A 25,690-nucleotide genomic window follows, 5' to 3' on the forward strand; every position below is an offset into this window, starting at 1 on the left:
AGTCATATAAGAAAGTCGAGTATTAATCAAACGATTAGGAATAACTGATATATCATTGTTTAATGTTTATAAAATAATTATAATAATATAATAATAATAATTATAATTATTCTATAATTTATGCACATATTATATGATATCATATTATATGTGCCTGTAAGCAATGCTTCTATTTTCAGAGACTTTCAGCTTAAGCTACTTCTCCCATTCGAAAGCCAAGCGGATCATAGATTTTCTTGGTCAAGTGCCAACCCGTTTTGCGCAGTGCACGAAATCTTCTTGTCCAGTTAGCGAACAAAAATCTGCGACGAAATTACGCCACATGTGTTCATGCCACGAGCAAATTTTCAGCGAAGCTAACGTACGGTAGGCGGACAAGGGACAGCACTTTCATCTTAGGACGATTCTTTCAAGGGACGAACCCAATTTCGCCGTCCCATCAGGACGAGGGGTGGCGATGGCCGATGGTTTAGCGGGTGGGGGTCACGGACATCATATGAGTTCGTTGTGTGTGTGTGTGTGTGTGCTGTGTGTGTGTGTGCGTGGGTCGTGAACGATTGTGTGAGCGCTTTTCAGGGGTGTGGGTATCGCGCTAAATGGACAGCCGCCCAGCTCAGACATTCGCACACACACACATGCACACGCGAGTGTGTGTTTTTCAGGATATTTCACTGTGAATGTGTGTGTGTGTGTGTGTAGCCTCCAACCACGACTCTTCGGCTGTACGGCTTGTGTGCCTTGGGCGCGGGTCCGTACACGGCAGCAGCATCAGCCACTTTGTCCAATTTTCAAACGGTCACTTTTTGAAACGAATTTTCCTCGCCGTCGCCAGCACCGCACCCCCTTCCCAACCAAGTCCAAGTCGTCCGAACAGCACCCAAACCACTCACTCATACCACTCACAGCACTCATACCACCCAACCGCCCTTAGCGACGTTGTTCGCGCGGCGGCAATGATTCTAGGCCATGAAATCGACATTCGCATTTTAGAATCCACTTAACCACCGGCGGATGAGAATCTCAGCAATTCACTATCTGCATCTTAAAGGCCGACCTTTGATTTTGATTTAATCTGCAAGTCGCTTGTTCAATTGAATTCTATTTACTTGGCAATCGGTCATTTCAAAGTGGATAATTGCCATCAAGTATTCGTTAAATTTATGAATATTCAATACGATGGCAGCATATCTTGATCACGATGGTATAATGAATGTTTTCTGTTTTATTTACAATCAACTTTATTATTTCGATGTCTCCGAGGCTCTTCCCGCCGCGTCGTCCTTTTTGAAATTGAGCCGTGGATCCTTGAGCAGGGAGTTCTTGACCACTTCGTATTTCTTCTGGGACTCCTCATGGGTCAGGGTCAAACGCTGTTGCACCATTCGTTTATTGAGTTCCAGATCCTTCGATTGTTGCACCAACCTCTTGTAGTCGTAGTTATTGAACTGGTTTTCGAATTTGTTGAGGAATCGATTCAGCGACTTCGACTCGGAGGTTAACTATATATTATTTAAAAATTTTAATATTTTTGCATACAAGTATAAAACAATGAGACTTACATCTTCATAGTGCCGTTGCAAGTTGTTGAGCAGGCTCACAAATCGGGACTTCAGATCGTTTAGACAGGCGTTATATGCATTTTGAGATTGCTCGGGAGTAAGTTCCTCCTGGTGCTTATAGGGCACCAGATATGGGGCCAAGAAATCAGCGGGCTTGCTGGCTATTTCCTTTTTAAGTTCCTCCTCCTCCTCAAACTGGATAAGATACATAATAAAAATCATATTCTTTAAGATTAAGTGCGCCATTTACCTGTCTCATCCTTATGGCTCTGGCTGCTCCATTGCGAAGTGGATCAAATATGCTGAACTTAAGTTTGGGCTCAGCCTTTTCGGATTTACGCAAATCGAATACGTTGTTTATATCCTCGAAGATTTTTTCGAAATTCTTCCTCAAATGGTCCTCATACTGCAGTTGCTCGCACAACAATCGGTAGAGTTCGAGATTAGTGCGCGTTGGATCTAGGGGATTTGCCTGGAGGAGATTTAGGAATGCCTGTGTGAAGCCAAAATAATAATATTTAAATTATCCAGTCACTTGCCTTGTATATTTTCGTAAGTTTCTCATCGTATATGAGCTCTTTGCCATAATCCGGTCTTGGTGGCTTTGTAAATTCCACTACTGTGGCGGTGAGTGCCCCAAATGTGTAATGAAATTTCAGAACAATTTTATTTTGTTGAAAGAGGAACGTGCGTGTTGCAATATCATTTGCGCACACATCATTAGCATTGGCTTTGAGAAATTTCTCAGTGACTTTCTGTTGGAGTTGGAAGTTAGCCAAATTAATTGTTAAATAAAATAATAAATGCACACTCACTTTGAGAACGTTTCCAGCTGGAGTGAATTCAAATTCCTTATACCAGCACTTGTCACTGCGATCCTTGTAGTGCAGAACTAGCGAGCCTGGCTCAACCACCATCAGTTCCAAGGAATCGATTCTGGAAGCCGAATAAAAATGCACTTTTCGCTGCTGCGAGGGATCCGAGAAATATTCGATGGCTATGAAAGTATTCCAGATTAATATATTTATTTATGGTTCAATTTATGAATACCCACACTTCAGACTGTCGTTGCGTCCTTTGTTGAATATCTCCTCAAACTGATCGGTGGCATATGTGTACTTCACATGGCGCATGAGGTCAGATCGATTTTCGTAGTACTCATATCTGACTTTGGGAATGGTGCACTCATCGTTATGGAAAATGGTTAGCTGCATCACCTTGCCATCGCGCTGGGAATAGGGCGAGAATCGCTCGTGGATGGCTCCCCTGTATTGGATCTTCTTCTCGGAGCTGGGGAAACGTTGCTCGAAGTCGGCCAGTCCGATGTGCAGACGCTCCACCCAGGAGCCGATGCAGTCCAGGTGCTTCTCCTCGCTTATGTCGCGCTCCTCATCGGCAACATTCTCATCCGAGGCCATTTTGTAGGTGCGCATCTCGGGCGGCTCACCTGGAAGCATGTGCTCCCAGTCCTTGGTGTCCCGCAGATCCCAACGCAGTTCACTCACCCTCTGGTGCTTCTGCTTGCACACATAGTAGTTGTACTCATTCCAGATGCTATCCACGAGGATGTACTGCTTGCAGCCCGTCTCGCAGATGAATCCTGTCGAGGGCTCTATGAAAATGGCCGTGGGTGGAGCCTCCACCACGTCCCCATTGACATCCGTGTAGGTAGTCTTGGGCTTGACACTCCAGGGTGCATTGTTTATGATCACGACCCAGGCATGACTGCGTCGATAATGATACCGATCCACGGCCAGCAGCTCAAGATCCTGTTCGGGATTAGCCAGTACGTTAATCCACGCTACATATGCGCAAGTGCATGTTTATCCTCACCTCCATTTGCTTCCGAATAATTTCGTCCTGAATCCGTTTTTCCTCTGCCTCCTTTTGCCTGTGAACCTCGGCCATATCCTCTTCGAGATGACTCTTCAAATCGGGTAATCCGCGCAGCTTATACTTCTGGCCCGGCTTCTCAACCTTTGGCTTCACCTCCTCGGCCTCCACCTCGACGATTGGATACGGATACGAAACGGCCAGTTGGTCGTTGAGAATCGTCTCCTCGCGGGCCACTCCGGAAACCACCAGCGCTGGGTGACCAGCTCCAATCAGCATGCTGGCCAGCAGAGTGGCCATCTCATAGGAGTTGCCCTTCCGCCTGCGCAACAAGGTTTCCGGCGAAATCAGGCGATTTGGCTGAGGGATTAAAAAAGAAACAAGTATGAAAAATCTTTGTTAAATAAGCTCATACATTTTGTCTATAAGGGAAGACTACTACTTTTGATCAATTAAATGAACACTTCCTCAGAAATATCTTATCTTAGTACAAGATACATTAAAGTATTCTTAAATTGAATACTTTTTAAAAATATTTACATGAATTAAAAATACTAATCAAAAGACTTTGCCAGCAAATGATTTCCTCTCATTAGCTTAAGAATGCAATATCTTGAAATCATCCCCCGATAAAAGTCATTGGAAGCCAATATGCAATTGCAATACAAGAGTTTATTAGCTGCATATAAATATGTAGAGGAATGTATATAGACCGGGGCTGAGGAAACAGCATGCCAGTTTCCACGAAATTTGGCACAAACTATTGCGCAGCACGAGACAAAAAGGAAATCTTCGATTACCTTTAGCAAGCAGCGTTTACCTGCCCGAGGAAAATTTATATGTACCCTTATATATGACCCTGTAAAAACAGCAGGAGTCAAGATCGCATAGGCTATGTTTTACAACCTTGGAAAAGTTATATCCGCTTTGCATTGAGGATGGGAAGACCACAGATTTGGGAAATGAACCTGTTGATCGGGTATCTTTAAAGTTTAATGTTGAACTATACTGAACTGAAAGTAAAACAACTTTACTATTCCAAGAGGCCGTCCATATGTTAAAAAGTATCTCAAAGTTGTTTTATCTTAATCTGATAGTGCCATGTACTTATTTTCGTATTCCTCATGCGAATTCTTAAGAATCGTTTAAAACCCACCAGGAAACTGTAACTTCTTGGATGTTTTCTAAAGGGGGTATTAACCATATAGTGTGTACTCATGCCCGTTCATTTCGATGTGTTTTTTTCCCCCGATTTTCGGATGTCATTCAGTTGCCCAAAACAATCAGCGGTCTGTTTTCATTGCAGCTCGGCATCGAGGTAGTGAGACCCACTCCCATTTAATCCGCCTTCGGCCGATCCTTTGTCCCGATTGTTGTTTACCTGCACATCTGCGACTGCCCCGTAGGTGGCTGCGTGACCCCGTGCCATTCATCTTCTTTGCTGTTCCGCGAAGACTTAGGAGACAATCCCGCCGTTGCCAGGAATTCTGTGCATGTGCGTCCGAATCTGTGAAGCGTAGCGAAGCGGCCATTAACGCGGGAAACGCTGGCAATTATTGTGGGCCTGGGGTTCCGGGTTCCTCCTGCCACACCAGTCGTTGACACATACGCACTCCGAGATTGCAATTGCCATTGCAGTCGGGCAAAGCAAATACGCACAGCTCTAGTTTCGGCTTTGGGACAGGATTTGGCGGTATAAGCCAAGATCTTTCAGAAGGATCTGAGACTAGGTATGCATGTGATGGTAGCATGTTGATATGATATGACATTGATATATGGTAGGTGAGTAAAAGTATCTGAAAGATATCACATCATGAGCTGTACACTTCCCTAAAACCACATAGGCTAGCCAACGCTTTTTCGCGGGAAAGTTCCGTGCAACCCAGGAGCTAAACAGGATTCTAGTCGTGTGGAGGGTCCTGCACCTTTCCACCCTGCGCAGATACGCCCCGTCGCTTCGAAGAAGGCCATTAAAATGCAAAATCGCCGTGTGAAGCCATAAGAATCACAATGAGGCCCGGAGTCATCAGCTATCAGCGGGGCGAACCGAACGAAGTCGCACTGTTCGAGGTCAAACACTCTCGCTCACGCTCTTTCGAATCGATTAGTCAGCAAACCAGTCAGTCAGCGGCGTCTAATTGAATTCGATGCAAACGGCATTACCTGGCCAGCCGATTGAGTCCTCCTCCTCCTTCTCCTCTTCGTCCAGGGTTCTCCTGCCCACTCCACGTTCCTTCTTCCCCAGATTCCCCGGCCACCAAGGCTACCCTGGACTGCCTGGCCATGGAAGCGCGTTGCAGAGCCGCTATCACTGCGGTCGCGCGTAATAAGAAACGCTTCAAGGTTATTCGAACGTGTTAAATTAGGATCGGGCCTGGTAGAGCAGTCGCAACAATGGAGGAGCGAACATGACGAAAACAAAGGGACGAATGCACAGCGAGAATGGAGCAACGGGCGCCCGGTTGCTCGAACAGGGGCCCTAGCTCAAATTACAGTCGGCGAAAGGGATAATGCCATGAGATGATCGACAAGAAGATACCTCTTACAGTGATGATGATCTTAACGCCTTCCTGAATTACTCCATACTATACTAGGCAATTAAGCGAGTAACTAAATTTGGCTTATGTGTTGTTAATCTGTCTAAAATGGTTCTTTGATTTCTTAAGGCCCCACAAGCCTATTAAGTTATCATTCCGCTGCTCTGATATACTCAACTGCAGCAAGACTACGGGGTATGAAACGACAACGTCCATCTGAAGGAAGAAGTACGAAAAAAAAAAGCGGAAAAAACTGCGCCAAAAGCGGCGAAAAATTGCGAAAAAGGGTGGCAAGTAACAGAGTCTGCCGAGACAGAATCACTTTCAGTTGCCACCCTGCTGAATGGCTGCCACTGCCACCGCTCGCGGGTCACAACTCAAAACAATGCGGCCGACGAGGGCTCAAGACGGGGTTGTCAGGCGGTCTAACACACACACACGGACAAGCACACATGCACACACTGGCGGCCTTCCCTCGTTGACACAATGCAGCAAGCACCCCCCCACCCACCAGAAAGATGCCTCATGACTCGGCACCATACGTACCGCCCACACCAGCCCGTCGTCGTCCTCGTTAGACTAACCTGGGGGCGAAGGACTCGCTGGGGAGGCACATCGCTTATCGGGATGCATAATGAGCCGCTGCCATCTTTTCCACAAGAGCGCTGAAACAAAGCGGTGAAATTCAGCGCGATTCCTTCGGCCGAGGCGTCGAGTCCTTGCGCGTCCTGCCTGATGGCCATAAGACGTCAGCCAGGACTCGGGTGGTGCGCCTCCTCCAGGAAATCCCAAGCCGGGCCTTTTGCGGGCCAGCAGCGTGTGTAAGTTTTTAAATGAGCACACACGATGAAAATCAGCGACTTAACCCCTTTATGATAATGTACTGCACGGAAGTGTTATTGTCCTGGGGACAAAAGGACACACGGCGCCGCTAGTGTCGCCATAATACGCGCAATACCACCACAGCACCACACCCACCATCATCCGGACCCATTTCACCGCCCAATGTTGCCCAAGCCAAGCCAAACCCAACCCATTCCATCTCTCATCCCGTCCAAAATCCGCTCACTATTTGCGCGTCTTCGTTGATATTGCGCCCCTGGATGTACGTGGATGTCTATGGCGCCATTCCCCCCATTCACCACGTTTTATTATTTGCCCGACTTCCCGCTTCCGCGACCCGGGACCCTGGGCACATAAAAGTCCCGGCCAATAGACGCTCTTAAAAACGGCCAAGATTAAGATATAAACACGCGAAATTAAGACATTTGATTCCCCCGAACAGTCAGTCAGTCAAAGTCGGTGCCTTTCAGCTGGCGCTTAATGGAGGTTTTGTTCTGCGGTGGGCTTACGCTAAAATCCCATCATAGTTTCACTCATATCCTCGAAGGAATTACACACACAGGATTTATTAATATGGGACACGCGGCATTAGCCCAGTTTTGAAAGTGGCCAATACCTTGAAAAGCTCGAAAATTTCATCATATTCCTTATGGAAACATTTTCATTGTACCTAATATTTAATAGAATACATACATAGCTCAAGAACTGGCCCATCCTGACAAGCATTTTTTCCTAATCAATAGCCCTCCACATATGAGCAGCCGTACATTAAATTTGAGTCCTGCCATCGGGAGGCATTCTTATTCAATATCGCGCTGTCTGAGCCAAGCGAGTGTGTATACGACGATGATGGTTTTAAACTCCGCCGTTGTCTTTGGGATACAGACCCCGTGTACAGCCGGTGGACAGAGGCCAGCCGAGTGATGGAGTGGATATGGCAGAGGAGGGTGCATGTGGAGAATGTGGATGTGGATGTGCTGGAGTGGCACCCACCGACTGCCAATGCGGCAACCTAACGACGGCGCACAACTTACAATCACAGATTCGATCCAAGTCACATGGCGTTGCCCACAGCGAGGATAAATGCGACGGACAGACGACGTCGCTAAGAACCAAAGTGGGATGAGGTCGCGGCCATCGGGACTGGAACTGGGAACTCCGGACTGGGGACTGCGGACTGCGGACCACGGACTCGAGTGATGTGACGGGGGTCGCGAATCCAGACAGATGCGGACACTGATGCGAGGACTCGGACACAAAGTCGATGTGTGTTTGGTTTGGTTTTGGTCTGCTTTTGAGCAAAGGAATACGCCACTCCGTCGCGGGCAAGGCGAGTAAGTGGACCCGACGAGTCCTATAGTCGACAATGGTCGACGGTGGAGGCTAGATGCTGCACAGCTAGAAATCATGGACTCATATGTAAAGGTGGTAAAGGATATTATCAATAAACACATCATACACAGGCATATTTCCTTGTTAAAGAAAGGGGTATTAAAATTCGAGGAGTTTCTTCAGTTCTTATCCATTCGCAACCCTTTGAATATGGCATATTATGCGCTCGTAAGAAAGCACTCTTTATTGTTCTCCGTGTAGATGTGTAGATGGTCGACGCTCAATGGCCGCGGCAATGGCCGTGTCAGCGACAGCGAAATTGGCGTCTAGTTTATTGTAGCCACGAAGGCTGTTGGCCATTGCCGGAGCACCTTTGGCGGTGGGACGTGGTGGGTGGCAAGAGATGGGTGGCCGAAGATGGGTGGGTCAGCGGTGGTTGCGGATGTTCTGCGACTTAAACCGAGCGTGGCATGGTAAACAGCAGCCGCGGGGCTGAAAGGTCCGGAAGCTGGTGGGGGGCAGCATGCAAGCCCACGTCATCGGTTCGCTCGCCCGTCTGACCATATATGGCCAAGTCCTGCCTCCTGCCTGCGAAGTCTGGACGCGAAGACCCGCTGCCAGTTTTCCGTCAGGGAGACGCTTTTCTTTGTCAAAGGGTTGCAACCGTGCCGAGTCGCCGAGCCAGGGAAATGAGATAGGGATTGCAGTTCGCAGTTTGGGGCCACCTTTTTCGTTGGGTTTTTGCCGGTGGCACTTGGCCCGATCTCGAGTGAATTGCTCTCGAGCCGAAGGAAATCGATATGCGCATAGTCAGCGGGGGGAATGGCGAACGACGAGTATCTGGAAGATGTCTTGCCGCATTGTTGTTTCCTTTTTTCAGCTGCTATTCCGCTTGGTGTCGAATCGATGATGGCCATTTGTTCCTTAACAATTTTATTTGGTACTTAGCAGTATGCAATGATGCCAACAGTATCTTCCTCAAAAGTGTAAGAAAACAAAACAACTATTTAAGGATTATTTCCAGGTCCTTGTATTATTAGAACATATTCATAATTTTATAAATTTGCACTACCAGATTGAATAGCCCACATATTACACCAGATTAAAGGGTATTCCCGCGTCGCAGTTGCAGCCATCATACCCTACCCACTTATTTTCGCTAAAACAACGACAGTGCTGCTTTTTGTCACTGAAGTCGAAAGACGACAAGGTTCGCAATTGCAAACTGACCAAGCAACACGACACGCTATTCTACATCGCTGCAACTCCGCGACTCTGTGCACTCAACCGGAAGCGACAGCGATTTCATCCCCTCGAGGAAGGGAACATCGCGCTGTATCCCATCGTATTTGGTTTCGCCAAGCGACTTGGAATGGCCCGTCCTGGCCCGCTCACTTCGCACCAAAAAAATCGGTATTGAATCTAATGATGAATGCATGCTTGGAAAGTCGGGAACAAACGGAATATTACGAGATCAAAGGGCAGTTCTCATTTCCGGAAGAAAGTTCGCATTTTATGCCATAATCATTGTGGCCTAGATATCATATCGATTCATTGGACTGTCAGCGAATTTTAGTGACATCTGCACTTCACCCGGAATGTTACGCCTCCATTTCCGAACTCATATTGTCAGGGGACCACCAAACCCCAGACATCTGTTGTCCAGACTTTGGTTAATGCAATGTCCATTTGTTTATTTTTTTTTTTAACCATTTTTATAAGCTTCGCTTACCCTCCACGTTTCTTATCAGCTAAATGAATTCTGGGTCGGAAAACAGTATTATTCGAAAACGATTACTAATATACGTTTTTATAATAGATTCCGTGAGAGTAATCTAGCACACTTGCAGCCTCGTCAGGATTGCGGATATGGAACCTGCCCATTTTGGCAGCCACTCAACACGTGCATAAAATCGCGTTTTATCGCTTTTCGACGCCGTCGCATCCTTTTGCGTTTGCGGTCTCTCGTTTTTCTTAGCGACTGTGAGTGAATGGCAAAGGACATCACTCTTGAGTTTACAGCGTCAGCGCATATCGCCATCATTTAACCGCATTGTGGCGTCTATACCCTGTGCCACTTATGCCATGGGGCTTATTGGTTTTACAGAGGGTATGCCCGTAATTCATAAAGAATAAGAAAAAATAATGTTTAAGTTGTATATTTCAGATATATTGCTGTATAGGGATTAAGGATTGTTTTTCATATTTATTGACTATTTTTGGCACTGGGTATGTGGTAGTCGAGTACTTACCACTGCATCTGCAGTGCGGGAAACATCGAACACGTTTGAAAAAAGGCGCAAAAGAAAGCCTTTTCTGAAGTGGTGGCGTGAGTTCATATGAATGGATATGCGCGGCTAGGAAGTGCCAGTTTACACGGCTGTATGAATTGATTGTTTGCCCAACCTTCATTTCTACCTTACCCTTCTCAAAGGATCTCTTAGGAGAAATATTTTCCGGGTCCTATCAAAGGTTGTATGATCCTTATAAGATCGAACACATTTAAGGTGCAGTTTTAGGCTTATTAGGTTTTAAATACTTCCACTTTCTCATTTAACCTTAATGCATAACTTAATGGATTTTTAAAGCACCCATTTATCCCCTTGCAATTGATACGAGTAAAAGTAAACTGGCTAGACTGGCACATAAAAATAAAATGAAAATAATTACTTTTTGTAACATACAAAGGAGAAGAAAAAAGGCAAAAACTCAGACAAACTTTTTCTCGTACTCCGGCAAACCCTTTTTTGTTTAAAACAAGAAAAAGAATGCAGACAAGAAAGGAGAAAAAACTGTGCCAAACAAATTGTGTGATTATTTTCGTAAGAGTGTCAAGAATGAAATCGAATTCGAGCGCTTGGCATATAAAGGTCAAGTATTATGATCAGGTTTTCCGAGCCCTATAAGCCATATAAGCCATATAGATGGATTTTACGGAAAGTATCCATCAGTTCGTACCAAAAAATCGACTTTATGGCATCTTGAGCTATGTAGTTATAACTAATCTGGCGCGCTGTTTGAACACTTGAGTGTGCAGCTTTGCACTTACATATTTTCGCCGCATAAGCATATGTGTGTGTGTGTGCACACTCATTTATATATCCTGGCATATGAGTATAAACAAATGGCGGCGAGTGTGTGTGGGTGCAGTGCACATGACTGTTTTCGGACCTATAGCAATTAGCAACTGATTGAACCTGTATATAAGCGCCGGGCTGGCTAGCTGCCGCCCGTATCTAACGTCGTCCATCTTAGGTGCAAAGAATATCTTAACAAAGCTCTGCCGAATACATAAGATGCGGACGGACCAAGGATACGAGAAAAAGTGCATGTGTCTGCGCTATTTGCATGTGGCTCGCACTCGACTGATTCTCGGACCAGGATACGAAAACTGGGCGGTTGTGGCATAGAAGTGAATATGTGTGTGTGTGTGTGCATTTCTTGCCTTGCTCTTCCACTTGCTGCATATAGTTTAATTTTGAAAAGGATTCGTCTGCCGTTGCTAGAGCTCTGGCCAAAAAGGACATCTCACTCGCACTGGCTAGCCAGCTGCATCCTCAAGCTCGCTGTCCCTCTCGCTCTGGCTTCCGCAGCAGGACATTTGCCGATGCGATGCGGTGGAGGCGAGTCCGTAAGTGGCCAGTAGTTGATGGTCGAAAATGCTGCGTCTGGTTGTCCTGACTGCCAGGATGCCGGACTGCTGGGCTCCCGGGCAGCCAGGCTCCATCCATGGCTACCTCTTCAATTGTTTCAATTTCCCTGCTTGCTTGCTGGAAAAGCAAAGGAGACCAAGGCGTCCAGCGGACGACGGCCAGCATTTGGCTTAGATTGGAAGGACAAATTCCAGCCTGGCCGTTTGCCTTCTTCTTACGCGGCATCCTGGCCAAAGACCAGTGTCACACACACTCGCGCACACACAGTCGCACACACACACTCGGCCAGGTAAATGCTGCTGCTGACAAAGGAGCCAGGACTCAGGACCAAAGGGGTGGGGGTGCATTAAAACAAAGGAGCTACGAGCTCGAATATGCAAATCATAGGAACATAGAAGCAGCAGCTATGGCAGCAGCACACAAAATAGAATACCACGAGTGCATGGCGAGCTCATTTGAAGGATAGGAAGGGCACGCAGGACGAAAGGACGCACTGGGTCCAAACAACTTGCGAGAGCTGCGGTTTTGTCTGCTCAAATCGCCTTAGCTTAGACAAAACTGCAGATAATGGCCAAGGAGGCAGGGTGTTTCGCTCCGGGTTAGGTAGGAAAGAACTGCCAGCATGGGCATCTTGCAGGACCGCCCAGGTCAGCACAATTGCGGACAACGGATTAGACTGTCTCCAGGCGACGATGCTCGGCTCGACTTGACCATCGCAAATATATCTGCAGTACATGAAATCAGGTGTATGTGAAAGGAACCTCATCTTCAAATAGTTTCGCACACAATATGTATATTTGCTTAAAGTATTTTTGATATTTTCCTAATTTTATTTCTTAAATTTATGATTCGACAAACATGATGTATGGTCTTGTAAAGCATTTATTTAAATAAAAAGATTTAATCTAATAATACCGTTTATGTTTAATAAGTACTTCCCCTAGAAGTAGGCAACAACTTTTTACAAACGATATCTACCCAAAGGACTTATTATTATTTATCTAATTTCACTTACAATTCTGAGAAATCACATTATCCTGATATTTTGAAAAACCCGATAAATTTCTATTCCAGGTGATTCATATTTTTGTTAATCTTTCGTAACCATCAGTTGTCAGTTGTGATCCAAACTGGTATCGAATTGAATTCCCAAACCCAATTGATGGTGATCGAAATAGAAATAAATGATCGATGAGTTGATTGAAATGGGCAGGGACAAATCGAGTTTAAGGCAAGGTGCAAGTAAAGTACGCATCTAGGGATATATTTTGAGTAGATCCCAGTGTACGAGTACATGTAGCCGGGAGAAACGCACATACAAGCACGAGAAAGCATACATAGAAAACTCGTGTACACACATTTATCTTTTCGAAGGCAAAACTGAAAATTTTGTTTTAGGAACAGTTATACAAAGACAATGTGAGAGGATGCAGATTCCCAGGGCGGGTGGGTGTTGGTAGATGGGTGCTGAAAATCAAGCGCACACGTCTTCTAGCATATGTACACACACCGACACACCGAAACACACACACACACACATAGCCACAAGTTCGAACGGAAATCAGCAAGGACCTATGCGTGTACATATAACCAACCATCGGGGGTGACCAGCGTCCAGCCCAGTGCGCCTTCATCTTTCAATTCACGCGAAAATTTCCTTCGCCATCCGGAGGTGTGACATGAGGGGTTGGGTTGATTCAGGGATGGAGGGGGGATTCTGGGAGGTGAGTCGGGTTGGGTGAAAGGACATCGCAGGACGACGGTGACAACGACGCGGGTTTGCCAGAGTTAGGGAGAAAGTGAATTGAGTTTAGTCGAGGACGACGAATTCGTAATTGTACACACACACGCAGCGACATTAAGGCATCCAGCACACACACACACTCGGACACGGACACACACACACATCCGAAAGGGGGGGTTTTGACCAACTGAAGGGGTGGTGAGGTGGGCGGTTGGGCGGTTTTGGTGGCTTGGTGGCTAGCAAGAAGGCGGCTGGCAAGGAGCTGCAGATATGAGAGAAAGTCCGGCGGCCAAAGAGAGGACGAACGAAAATGGAAAATGTTGCCTTGGTGGACACAATGGACAATGGACAATCGGTCGGGTTGGGCTCCGCTGGCTAAGAGGGCGGGGGGTTTTAGGTTGGCCGATGAAAATCTGAAGTATATATACCCAAAAACACACACTAGCATACACACACACACACTCTAGCACGCACATTGGCATAAAGCAACAACTCTAAATTTTCGCAGCAGCAAAATTTACGCTAAAGATGCTGATGTGCCTGCGGATGCTAAGAAGAATGTGCGTCTGTGTGGGTAGCGTGTTGCCAAACTGCTCCAGTGTGTGTCCAGTGAGTGAGCCTGTATGCGTGTGTGTATGTGTGACGAAATGAAGCGACCCGGGCAGGCTGCTTGGCTTTTTAGTGGCAAGGATATGTTTCTTGCCAATGCGGCCCCATGCCGGCCATCTGTACTCGTGGTCCTCCGTAGTCCGCCGTCCGTTGTCCGCTGTCCGTATTCCGTAGTCCTGCGTTATTGTTGCTCCTTGTTGTGTATACGCCTCTACTTATATGTACGACTACACTATATCCTTGGGCCTGTGTTTTCGTGTGCGTGTGCGTGTGCCTGTGCGTGTACGTGTGATTGTGCTTGTGCGTTTCGGACATGGATTCAAAAACCTTTCTTAGCGATTTCCCGAAAGGCAGCAACTAGCAACTCTGGCGACACTGCTGCTGTCTTTTTCGTTGCCGTTGTTGTTATTATGGTCAGTGGCCGCCTTCGTTGGCCAGATACAATAGGGAAATAGGGAGCTATGTATGTGCGAATGTGTGTGTGCTCTGCGCAAATGTTTTGCATGGCAACTACTAAGTCTACGACCTCAAATGCCTATGTGTACACACGCATTATATAAGATCGTAATCTCGGGGCTATCCCACGATGGTGCAAATACTTGTCAGGTTTTTCTTCTCTCGCACAACTAATCAAAATACACTTTGACTTGACACTTGCTTGGGAATGATATCAACAATCTATCTAACATGGTTATCCATTTCTACCTACAAGTTATCAGCTCGGTAATTAATATTACAAGGAACTTAAACATATTAATGCGTAAGATGTTTAACATGGTGTATGCCATTGAATATGTTGTGCACTAAGTATATTAAGAATGGGTCGGCACCTTAATGGAAAACATAAGTTATTGTCCTGCATACCTTTTATACACTATAATTATATCATTTTTGGTAGCTAAATATGGAAAATACATATTCTGAAGCTGGCTATCACCTGATATTTGCAGCTAAATAGTTTCTTGTCCCACAATTTGAGTTCAATTATTTCGCCATCTGACATTTCTAAACCGCAGCAATTTGCCTGCAAAAGTCGATGGAGAAACAACCACTATGCCCATATCTTAGCGATCGATTGTCCGTTCGAGAATTCCGGTTCCTTCGGCGATCGCCGGTCACGCTCCAGCGAAAAGAGCGACGAAAAGAGCCAAGAAAGCGGCTCTGTGGGACGGATTCGCCTTGCTTTCAAGAATGTGGGTTTCCCAAGGAGGGTTTCCCCGTGGGGTCTCCACCGCCTGCCGCCAAAACTTCGTTCGGTTCGGGCGGCAAAAAGCCGAAGACGAGGACGAAAGCTGCTCTCTCACTAGCTCGCTCCCTCTCTCTCTCTTAAGGAAGAGGCTGTTTGGTTCTCATTTGGCTTGGCTCTTTGCGAAACGGGCGCGAAAGAGAGGCGAGCCCACGTAATCTGCGATGAAGGCATGTATCAAAACAAAGCGAGGAAAACTGGCCGCAATCACAACAGCAACAACTGCAGCACATGACAGCGGGAAAACTAACAGAATTATCAGTGACGATAAAAGGCGCACCCCCTACTGCGAAAATTAGACAGGGATTTCGGCTAGGTTTTTCACGTTCTTCTCGCAGATCCATTGCTCGTTTGATAGTTGTTGCACAGCGTTTAAGGAAGCAGAAAATGGCTTAGCTAAGCGCAAGCAAATGCCTCCTGAGGTTGCACACAGTCTTACACTGGAAAAAATCGAATAATACAGAATACGAAGAAATATAAGCTAGGAAGAAAAGTACTATATACTTTCAAAAACTGACGATATTTTCAATCAATATCATATTTTCATGTATTTTTTTTAAGTTTCGATTTCATAATTATAATCATGGGATATAAATAACTAAGTGATAAAAAAATGCTAAATTATCATACAAAATTTCGCTTACTTAACAAATTTAAAAACACTTTCTTTACTAAGGTTTCAAGAACACGATTTTTCTCTCTGTGCTCACACACACACACGTGGGCGCAAGAAAGGAGGCCGAAAAGGATGTGCGTCTCTCAATCTCAAAAAGCCTAGCACGAGTATTGCGTCGTCTTCGTTGCACACAGCTGTGTGTCCGCACGTGTGTGGGAGGATGTGCTGCGTTAGTATGTGTGCTCGATGTGTGTGTGTGTGAGTGGACACTGGCCTGTGGTTGGGCCGGCCAAAATGCGAAAATGCCAAAATGCGAATATTGTGAACGGGGCAGCCAAAGCGAGAGGACTTCTTCGCCGCCGTCTTGACCGTTATTAATCATTGTACATTTGGCTGTCACCGAAAAAGGCCGCGAAATTCGCAACAGTGAGAGCGAAAGAGAGCGGGCGAAAGAGAGTCCGAGAGAGGGAGCGAGAGAGAGCGACTCACGCACACGTGAAAGAAACAAAAACGACAACTACAAAACTACTAATACCAAGACAGAACGACTGACCAGCACACAACCACCACTGCAGGACACATATGTATGTGTATGTGTGAGTGAGAACGAAACGCCGCATTTCGTGGACGTGCGACTTTAAATTTCCCGTGACGTCGCCGCCGTCGTCGCCGTGCGGAAATTCGCCGCGCTAAAATCAAAATTCACTCAAGTCCGCCGCGGTAGTTTGTCGCCGCACGCTAGCCGCTCAGGTTCGCACATCCACGTCACAGCGACGCAGCGTCACAATATCACAATATCCTTCGACGAGCGCGAGAGAGAGGTCGCACCGCACCGCACCGCATGTCCTGCCGCTGAAAATCGCACGCCACAGCAGTGGTAAACATCACGCCGCATCGCGAGCACAGTGTTCGATTGTGATTGACCGAGTGATGTTATCCTTGCAAATGAACACAACAACATTAACTGAAAACAATAAATTAAAATCCGTGTGAACTATAAGTAAAGTGAATTAAAAACATCGTCGGTCGAGATAAGAATAAATTAAGTGCTGCAAATAGCTGCGCTATCACCGAATTTCTCCCGCCTTCGCTGGAAGAAGGCACCGATCACTTTTCGCCCCCGGAAGTTAACTAAAAGGTTAGTATTTGACTAAATCGGTGAATTGAGTAGTGCATCAATTAATAAAAGTTAACCGAGTGTTTTAAGCTCAACTTGCAAAATTGAATTGGTGAGACCAGAAAAATTATAAATATGGTCAAAAATTATTTAATTTAAATTGGAAACCGAACTTGATATATTAGTTTTGAAGAGTTATTGTTTACCTTTCAACACAACATAAACGAATTATGTATTTTTACACATCACCATCTTGAACACAGTAAAAGTGAAGTTCTGTATGTGAAGTATTCTGTATTTGAATAGTTATTTTTTTAAATTTTATAACTTAATAACTAAAAATCTTAGTAGGTCTTTTAAAAAACATCTTAAGCAAAAACCTTTCACTGCAACATAGCTTGCAAACAACATATATTTTTCACAGACAATGTTTTTTCGAGAATGTTTTTTTTTATTATTATTTATAATAGTTAGCTATTTATAGTATTTATAAAACGTCGCATTTATAAAAATATTCAGGAGTGATGGTTATTGGATATTTCAGAAATATCTTCTGTAACTTCCCACCATTACGTTAGCTATTGCTTACATGTATAATAAAAAATAAAACTTTTTTGATTCTTAATTTGATTTATTTTATTTTCTAATCTATAAAATAGATAAACTCTTAATATGTTACATAGCTTGTAAAATAAACTTAAAACACTTGTAAATGTTATTTAACTAAAAAGTTGTATCATTAAAATGTTTAGATTTCCTCAATCAATCAATTTTATATTGAATTGTCATATTAACAAGCACAGGAAACCGGTTTTATGGGCCACTTATTGTATGCAATACTTTTTAATCGTATTTATGGTAAAAATATATTTAACCTAACTATCCGGTTAGTTTAGATAACACATAAAATCTTTTAAAAAACAGTTCCGGATGGTCAGGATATGTGTCACTATTTGATAACATGAAAATGTTAAATTTAAATTTTATCTTGTTTCAAAAATTAGTTGAAAATCAATAAGATTTATTAATTTTTATACATTTTTGTTTTTTTTTTTTTTGATTATATTTTTCTCGTACATCATTAGTATTTTGCGAAACAACTTCATTCATAACATCACCGATATTTCAAATCTAGGAAACTCATCAAAGGACTTACATTAAATTCTTCTAATTAAATACAATCCTTTTAAAAGGAGATAACTTCATATATTTATTTATTTATTTATATTTTAACTGTTTGCCAAAAATCGATTCCTTATTAAAAAAAAGCTTTTCCCATAAGTGAGACAATAGTTAGACAATTTCATAAAGTTCATAGCGATTCCCCCGACAAATAATCATCTCGTTCCACTGCGAAATGCCGACACAACATTAATCGGGCTAATCATAAACCAAAACACAATAAAAAGGTGCAATAGTGCTTAAAGCCACATAGATCATTGGTGCCAACAGGTCCAACATTACAGCAGACACATGGTTTATTTGCACACACATAACTGCGGTGAGGGAAGCATCCCAGACATCCCAGACACACACACACCAACACACGATTGGGTTTGGACCAAAGCAACTTTTTCTTTTATCTACGAAATTCTTATTTTTATGTGTTGCCTCGTTTTTGTGTTTTATTTCTTTCTGCATTAGCACAAACGAATGGAGCTATCAAACGCTTGCACATATTAGTACTAGTTTCAGTCGTTGACCTCCATTTGCCAGACTCTCCTGCCCCCCCTTCGCTTGCCCCCCGCCCATCCCGACCCATCCCATTTGACCCTCCTTGGTGTCCTTGCCACATTGCCACATGCATTGCCCCTCTGTGTCTGTGAGTGAGTTCAATACGAAGCCAAAGAAACGAAAAAATAGTAAATACAATAAAATTATAATTGTATATAGGAAAATCAGAAGCTCTTAGCCCACACACACACACGCACACTCACGTGTACGATGAAATGGCCAGACGGTTGGCCATTACAGACATACTGACGGGTATGGCCATTCCGGCATACATATGTCCTGTCCTGGCTAGGTGTGTGTAAGTGATTGTACATGTGTGCACAGCAGCAACACCAGACACAGACAGGCCCCCTCCACACACTCACTCACTCACACACACACTGACAAACTTGGTGTAATTCTTTTATATTTATTTCTTTCATCTTTTTCTGTTGTTACTAGATTTTTTACACACTTCTCACTGTCCCAGTTCGGTTCGTGAAAAGTTTAATGGCGAGCCGGCTAGGACAAGGACGGACCCACTGCAGAAAGCGAAAGTAAAAATTCTTTTCCTTCCACCCCATCTCAGCCCCACCCATTCCCATTTGCCATTTCCCATTGCCCATTGCCCATTCGACTCCGCTGCTGAATGGCCAAAGACCTTGTAATTTTTATACAGCTGTAAAAGTTTTATTCGATATGTGTTTGGGTGCAGGTTGTTGGCAGGTCGCTGCTTCTCTGGATCTCCGCAGCTCCGGATCTGTGGGTGGTGTTAGTTGAATGGAGTTAGGTGTATGGTGCATGGCGTATGGTGTTAGGTGTTTGCTGTTTGCTGTTTAGGTGGTCGGTAGTGGGGCAGAATCACATGCACCACCGTCGACATAGTTATTTGCTGCTCTATTGGTTATGAACAGCCCCCGGAGTGTCTATGTTTGTGGGTTGGTTGTCAAGTGTGGGGGCGGGGGGATAAGTGGAGACTCCAACTAGATTGGTATGCATTAAACCGCATACTCAACCAGGTGACAAACGCATAACTATTAGCAGTGATTACCAACGTAGCTCATTAATTATATAATCATAATAATAGACTTAGATTACCTACTTTGTAGATAAATACATTTGATTTGCATACGCTATACAGGTAACTAAACACGTAGCTTAAATTTAAATACCGGAATCTAGTGCCACTTTTCCCATTTAAGTTTTCTTTTCATACAAATCAAATAATGGAGGGCATCCTAGCATATCCTATAACAATACCATCCAGATTAAATATTTGGCAAAACGATGCACCTTATCCCTTTTGGTCCTTGCCAACTGCTTATTCCAAATCATAAGCTCCAGTCTGCTTAAACAAGCAACCGAAGGAGATAAGTCCAGTGATTCCAGCAGGAGTCTCAAATTAATAGCTGGCAACGTGTAAACTCCATTCCAAGTGGCTTGAAAGCCAGCCAAGGAGCGATGTGCGTTTTGTAAACAGCATTGCGATGGATGGCCAAACGAAAGACTCCTCCAGTTTGGTCATCTGCACTCTCTTAGTTCTCGAAAATTTCTCTTCCTTTCAGAACTTCGCTCTGCGAAGGCACGCACACCAACTTGGGCTGCCAGTATATTTGAATGCCACACACATATATATATAGATATATATGTATATATACAGATATATCCGCACATATATATGCAGGGAAAGAAATCATGTGTCAGTCATGCGCAAAACGTGTTTTTCATTTTAAAATTGCACCATGGGGCGAGCTCTTTTGCATGCCTCACTTTCTGGAGAGATGGAGGCGGAGCATATTGTTGCTCGCTCAGGTTTCTGTTTTCTGCCTGCCTTCGACTTTTGGCCAGGCCAAAAAAGACTTGAGAGCTGGCCCAAAAGACGCTGCTGCCGCTGCGGCTGATTCTGCTGCACCTGCCGTTGCCTTTGGCAACATTTCAGATCTAGAAGAAGGAAAGCAGCAAGGCAGCAAGGCTGAAAGGTTGGGTAGGACAGGAAGGCGCAACAGGCGTGCTTGGCATTGGCATGGATCCACATCCACATTCACATCCACATCCATGCCCACAACAGTATCGCATAGTATCTCAAGTTGGGGGATGTTCTGCGCTGCAGCGCCAAGTGGCCCGAGACAGGTAAACAAGTTATAAATTTGCGGACTCGGGAAAGTTCGGCCGACGAATGGCTTGTTCTTGTTGCTTATTCGTAGCTCGCGTTGCGCGCTGCATTTTGGAGCAGGCGCGTCGCGGCGCGAAGGCAACGCACCAATTAGCATATTCCATTGTCTCCCCGTGTACACACACACACACACACACACTCACTCTCGCACACTCGCACACAGTGTCGAACTAACGAACATACACACACACAGGCACACTTTCGAGTCCTTTTTGCAAATTTGGCATCCTTCGTGCGCCGAGCGAAAAAGCGGCAAGGGGCGTGACGCAGCTCATTTGCCTGCAAGAGCGTAGAGAGAGATTTTGTCATCCTGACTGTGTAGCTATGTACGTATATATGTAGATACGATGGGACCACCTACACGTATACGCAATATAGCGCATACGCCCGGCTGTGCGGTTTATTTACACCGCGAGTTGTCTGTAAAATTTTAAAGCGCGCGGCGATTTTATTGGAGCACCGTGCGAACATGCGAAACACCAGCCGCCACCCCTTGAACATCCTGACACATCCTGGTACATTGTGGCACATCCTGACACCCCATGACAGACCGCCCCCCACCCCCCCTTCCGACCGTTTTTGAGCCCCAACCCCCTGCCCCTGGAAAGTACATGGACGCGCGCACACGGCATTCGCCATTCGGCCGAGTACATATATATCGCTATGTGCTACACCGCTGGCGAATGGGAACGCATCGGTCCGCCGTGCGATATGCGATATGCCAAGTGTGTCACGGTAATTAATTAAGAAAAGCTTGTTCTTCTTTCTTGCAGACGCCAAGCTGTTCGACAACGGCCTGAAGTTGGATATTTCCAGCTACCCCCACATGAACATCCGCATGGGCACGAAGGGCAAGCGTCCCTTGCGGAGCCTGACGCCCCGCGACAAGATCCATGCCATCCAGAGGATCCACGATGGCGAGTCCAAGGCCTCGGTGGCCAGGGACATCGGCGTGCCCGAGTCCACGTTGCGCGGCTGGTGCAAGAACGAGGACAAGCTGCGCTTCATGTCCCGCCAGTCCGCCACGGATAACCTCTGCGCCGACGCCCTGGGCGATAAGATGGATGGTGGAGGAGGAGGTGGTGGAGCAGGCGGCGGAGGTCTTCTGGGTCCGCCGGAGAAACGCCAGCGCTTGGATGGCGCCCTGCCCCTGAACTTCTCCAACAAACTGAAGTTCGATGAGCTGGCCTTCAAGCGATCCCCTCTGAATGGCCTGGACTACAGTACAAACAAGAATCTGGCCGATCTTGGGTACAATGGGCTGCCCGTGGACTACGCGGCCTTTAATGGCGGGGTCAAGGCCAAAGTGTTTGGTGCCGATATCAACCGACCCGCCGCCGATCCCTCCCTAAATGCAATTAGTCCGCTCTCTAGCTTGACGCACCTTTCGGGTCTCACGGGCATATCACAGTCCCCGCTGGCGATCAGTTTCAACGAGCTGACCACAAACCTCAACTTGCTGGCCCAGCTGAATCCCGGTCTGGCGGCCATGTCGGGCCTAAACAGTTTCCCAGCGGGCGCTGGTAACCTGAGGACCCCGAAGCCCAGTGGCCAAACGCCGCTGCAGGTGCAGAGCCCCAGGAGCGATAGTGGAGATCGGTCGGCGCAGGGATTGTCGGTGAAGAACTGGGCCAAACAGAAGCCGGGGGAGGGCCAGGGCAGCCTCAATCTAAGCATCAAGAACGAGGGCAAGGGAGGCGACATCAAAAGTCCGAGTCCTTCGATTGCTCCTTCTCAAATGGGCGGACCCATGACGCTCTCCAACCTGGCCGAAGATCCTTTGCTCTACTGGCTCAAGTCGCAGCAGACCATGTTGGGCCTGAATCCCCTTTATCCGCCCACAATTCCCATGGGCGTGACCAGTCCCCCTATCAGGTCTTCCACGCCACAGCACATGAGTCAGCTGGCCCAGACTCCGCCGATACCCTCGGCTCCGCTTACACCCTCGTCCACACCGTCGGGCAGTCTGGACGAGAAGAACGCGGCGTGGTACAACTGGTGCAAGGCGTTCGGGGCCAGTCTGCATACCCTGAATCCCAATGCCGCCACATTGGCCGCCCTGCAAGCCAACCAACTGCAGCAGCAGGTGGCCACCACGGCTGCAGAGGGGGGATCCATGGGAGATCCCTCGAACATACTGTACTCCCATCTCACGAAAGAGACTGAGACGCCGTCGGTGAGAAGTTTGTCCTCCAACGAACAGAATCCCGAGGCTGACGAGGCCACCGAGCCCGATCTCGATGGCGAAGTGGAGACGGAGGCATCCGGGAAACCGGAAGATCTCTCAGCCGCCGGCAAAGTGATGACCCCTTCGCAGAGTCCCATTGCCCATTCATCAGGCAGCAGGAGCCCCGAACCGAAGGCGAAGACCAAAACTCCAGAGACCCCGAATCCCACAAGCGAGTGCAAGAAGATCCTAGACAATATGCTCTTCAAGATGGGCGGAATGGACGCCACTGGTCCGTTGATGCCGGAACAGGCATCCTCCGAATCGGAGGGCAGCTTCCAGGACACCAGCAATCCGCATACGAACAACAACGATGTGAGCGCCAGCAATAACAATAACAATAATAACTCCAACAAAACGGACGAGGAGGAGAAGGCCAAGTATCTGGACTGCACGGCGGACGAGGACATCGAGGCCATCCGGCATGGCGAGAAGTTCCTGCAGTGGCTCGAGAACTGCAGCAATCCCCGCGTGACGGCCGTGCAGCTAATGCAGCTCCGTTTCCTGATAGCCGCCATCAAGTCGGGCAACGAGACACCGATGATCGAGAAATCCGCTTTGCGGAGCCTGCCGGAGGACAGCGAGGAGCACGCCGCGGAGGAGGAGGGCAGTGGGCGGGGCAAGAGTCGCCGTCGCAAATAGGAAAAGCCAAAGTTGGCGCCCACGGAGCCAGCCACGGATACAGAGATAGAGGATAGCCCAAACGGCGCACTGCACGCTGCAGAGCCAGGACCCGGTGTCCTGGATGCAGATGCAGATGCGGATGCCGCCGAGGCCTCGACGAGGTGCCACGTCTATGCGCCGGCCGTCTATCGATCGTCGGCCACCCTACTCAGCTCCCTGTTCTTCCCTCCCTACGAATTTGTACATTGTGACCTCGACGATGACCCCGACGACTGCCAGATCACGGGCGAGTACCAGCAGTACGACGAACTGAGCTCCAGCAGTTAGACCACATGGTTGCACGCATCCGGAGGACTCCACTGAATTTATCTCCTAGCTGTGAAACCTATCGAGCATACTTTCGGTCTCTTTCAATTCAATTCGAATCCACTCCATTGCATTGCATTGTATTAATTAATCGTACGGTTAACGTGTATATATCGAGAAACTCTATTTGTAGCTATTATGCATTTCTTTTTGAACGGAAAGACAACCGACTCTGTTTTGTTAGTTTGTTTTTTCACCCAATGCATTCTAGAAAAATGTTATAGCCCTTAGTTTTTGTTACGAAAACAAACTTTTCGAACTGCAAGGTGTGTTGGCGCGAATGGCATGCATTTGATATCAAACGTTTTTAAATTTCGTATATTACTAACTATGGAAATGTGCTCAAATGAATTTTCTTAATTCGGAATTAATGCGATATTTAAATAAAAACATTTACAAATTTAAATGTAATTTTAAATACATGTTCAATAAAAAATAATTAGATAATTTTTATGAAACTCTTAGAACTGTTGTCGTCTTTATTTATCGCTGTTGGGTTGGAGGGTCTAAGTGGGTTTCTATATATATATAAACTGTAATCGGAACAATCATTTAGTATTTTTATCAAAAACCAGAAGCAATCATTAAAACTTGTAATATATTTACAAGCATAAATTGCTTAAATTATTGGCCATTTTAGAACGCATAAACTTTAAAATATATTACCACATGAGCTCGGAACCCAAGAAGAATGGATATATGATTGGTTCAACTTTGGCATAATAAACTTACCAAATTCATGGGATCCTGCAGTGGCTCATACTGAATGAAATCGGCGACAAACTTGGCAATTTCCTCGACACTTGATATGAGTTGCGTGTAAATAAACGCCGTTGGCCTGATGGTGGTGCAAACGAATTTCTGTAAGTTGGTTAAGAGGGGCAATTTATCAAAACGCTGGCCACTAAAGGGGCAGATGGTGCTGACTTCACCTGTACTTTGCATTCGTTGGGCAGGGCCAAGACCATCGCTCGTCTCTTTGGGTAGCTGAGAACCAATTGCTTCCGGAAATTCTCGGCGTACAGCAGGAGCAAGCGCTCCTTGGGCGAGAGGGTATAGTACGAGGGAGGATAGCACTGGGGACTGTTTTCGAACTCCTCGACTGTTTCGGGAAAGGATAAATCGATCTTTCCGATATTGAGCGAGGGTTCTCCTTCGGATAAGCTAAATTCACTAGACCCCATTTCCTCCATTTCCGCCTCGAACTCGCCCTCCATTTCTTCTGGAAAATCCGATTCCGAACCTTGCGAGCGCCTCTGCTCGTCGATTTCCTTGAACTTGGCGCTATAGCGACTCGGGTCGATGTTGCTCACCACCTTCTTGTACTTCTGAAACAGTACTTTCGGCATTTTGGCGTGGTTACGATTGCCGGCTCTTCAAAATAATAAACAAGAAACTTCGTTTCTATAACTACGGTGTTTGTAGAAAAATATATTTTTGAACGGCTAGATGTGACAGAAATTGAAATATGTGTTGTGTTGTGCTAGATTGTTCATTG

The 25,690-nt window shown here is 46.0% G+C and overlaps 2 protein-coding genes across 2 annotated transcripts; one reads left to right on the forward strand and one right to left on the reverse strand.

Annotated features, from left to right (window-relative positions):
- Nucleotides 1-1,195: 1,195 nt before the first annotated feature.
- On the reverse strand, nt 1,196-25,665 carry LOC6729552 (coiled-coil domain-containing protein lobo). Its single transcript, XM_016174730.3, has 9 exons — nt 25,125-25,665; nt 24,925-25,053; nt 3,393-3,752; nt 2,614-3,328; nt 2,375-2,556; nt 2,099-2,314; nt 1,810-2,031; nt 1,560-1,754; nt 1,196-1,499 (listed from the first exon to the last, which is right to left on the reverse strand). Exons 1-9 carry the CDS (start codon nt 25,539-25,541, stop codon nt 1,242-1,244), a joined length of 2,694 nt encoding a protein of 897 aa, XP_016036221.1. The 5' UTR covers nt 25,542-25,665; the 3' UTR covers nt 1,196-1,241.
- Nucleotides 21,729-24,438, forward strand: LOC6729553 (protein distal antenna). Its single transcript, XM_016177510.2, is given in 1 exon segment — nt 21,729-24,438. A coding segment is annotated over 1 exon segment (2,352 nt). The 5' UTR covers nt 21,729-21,801; the 3' UTR covers nt 24,154-24,438.
- Nucleotides 25,666-25,690: the final 25 nt, after the last annotated feature.

The sequence above is a fragment of the Drosophila simulans genome, chromosome 3R, assembly GCF_016746395.2.
Source record: "Drosophila simulans strain w501 chromosome 3R, Prin_Dsim_3.1, whole genome shotgun sequence".
Classification (NCBI taxonomy): domain Eukaryota; kingdom Metazoa; phylum Arthropoda; class Insecta; order Diptera; family Drosophilidae; genus Drosophila; species Drosophila simulans.

Excerpts from the sequence above, each read along its gene's own strand:
- LOC6729552 (XM_016174730.3), bottom strand. The coding sequence starts at position 25,541 with ATGCCGAAAGTACTGTTTCAGAAGTACAAGAAGGTGGTGAGCAACATC. Across the intron at positions 25,054-25,124 it reads CCAACGAATGCAAAGTACAG|AAATTCGTTTGCACCACCAT; the intron begins GTGAAGTCAGCA and ends ACCAACTTACAG. Across the intron at positions 3,329-3,392 it reads TTATTCGGAAGCAAATGGAG|GATCTTGAGCTGCTGGCCGT; the intron begins GTGAGGATAAAC and ends AATCCCGAACAG.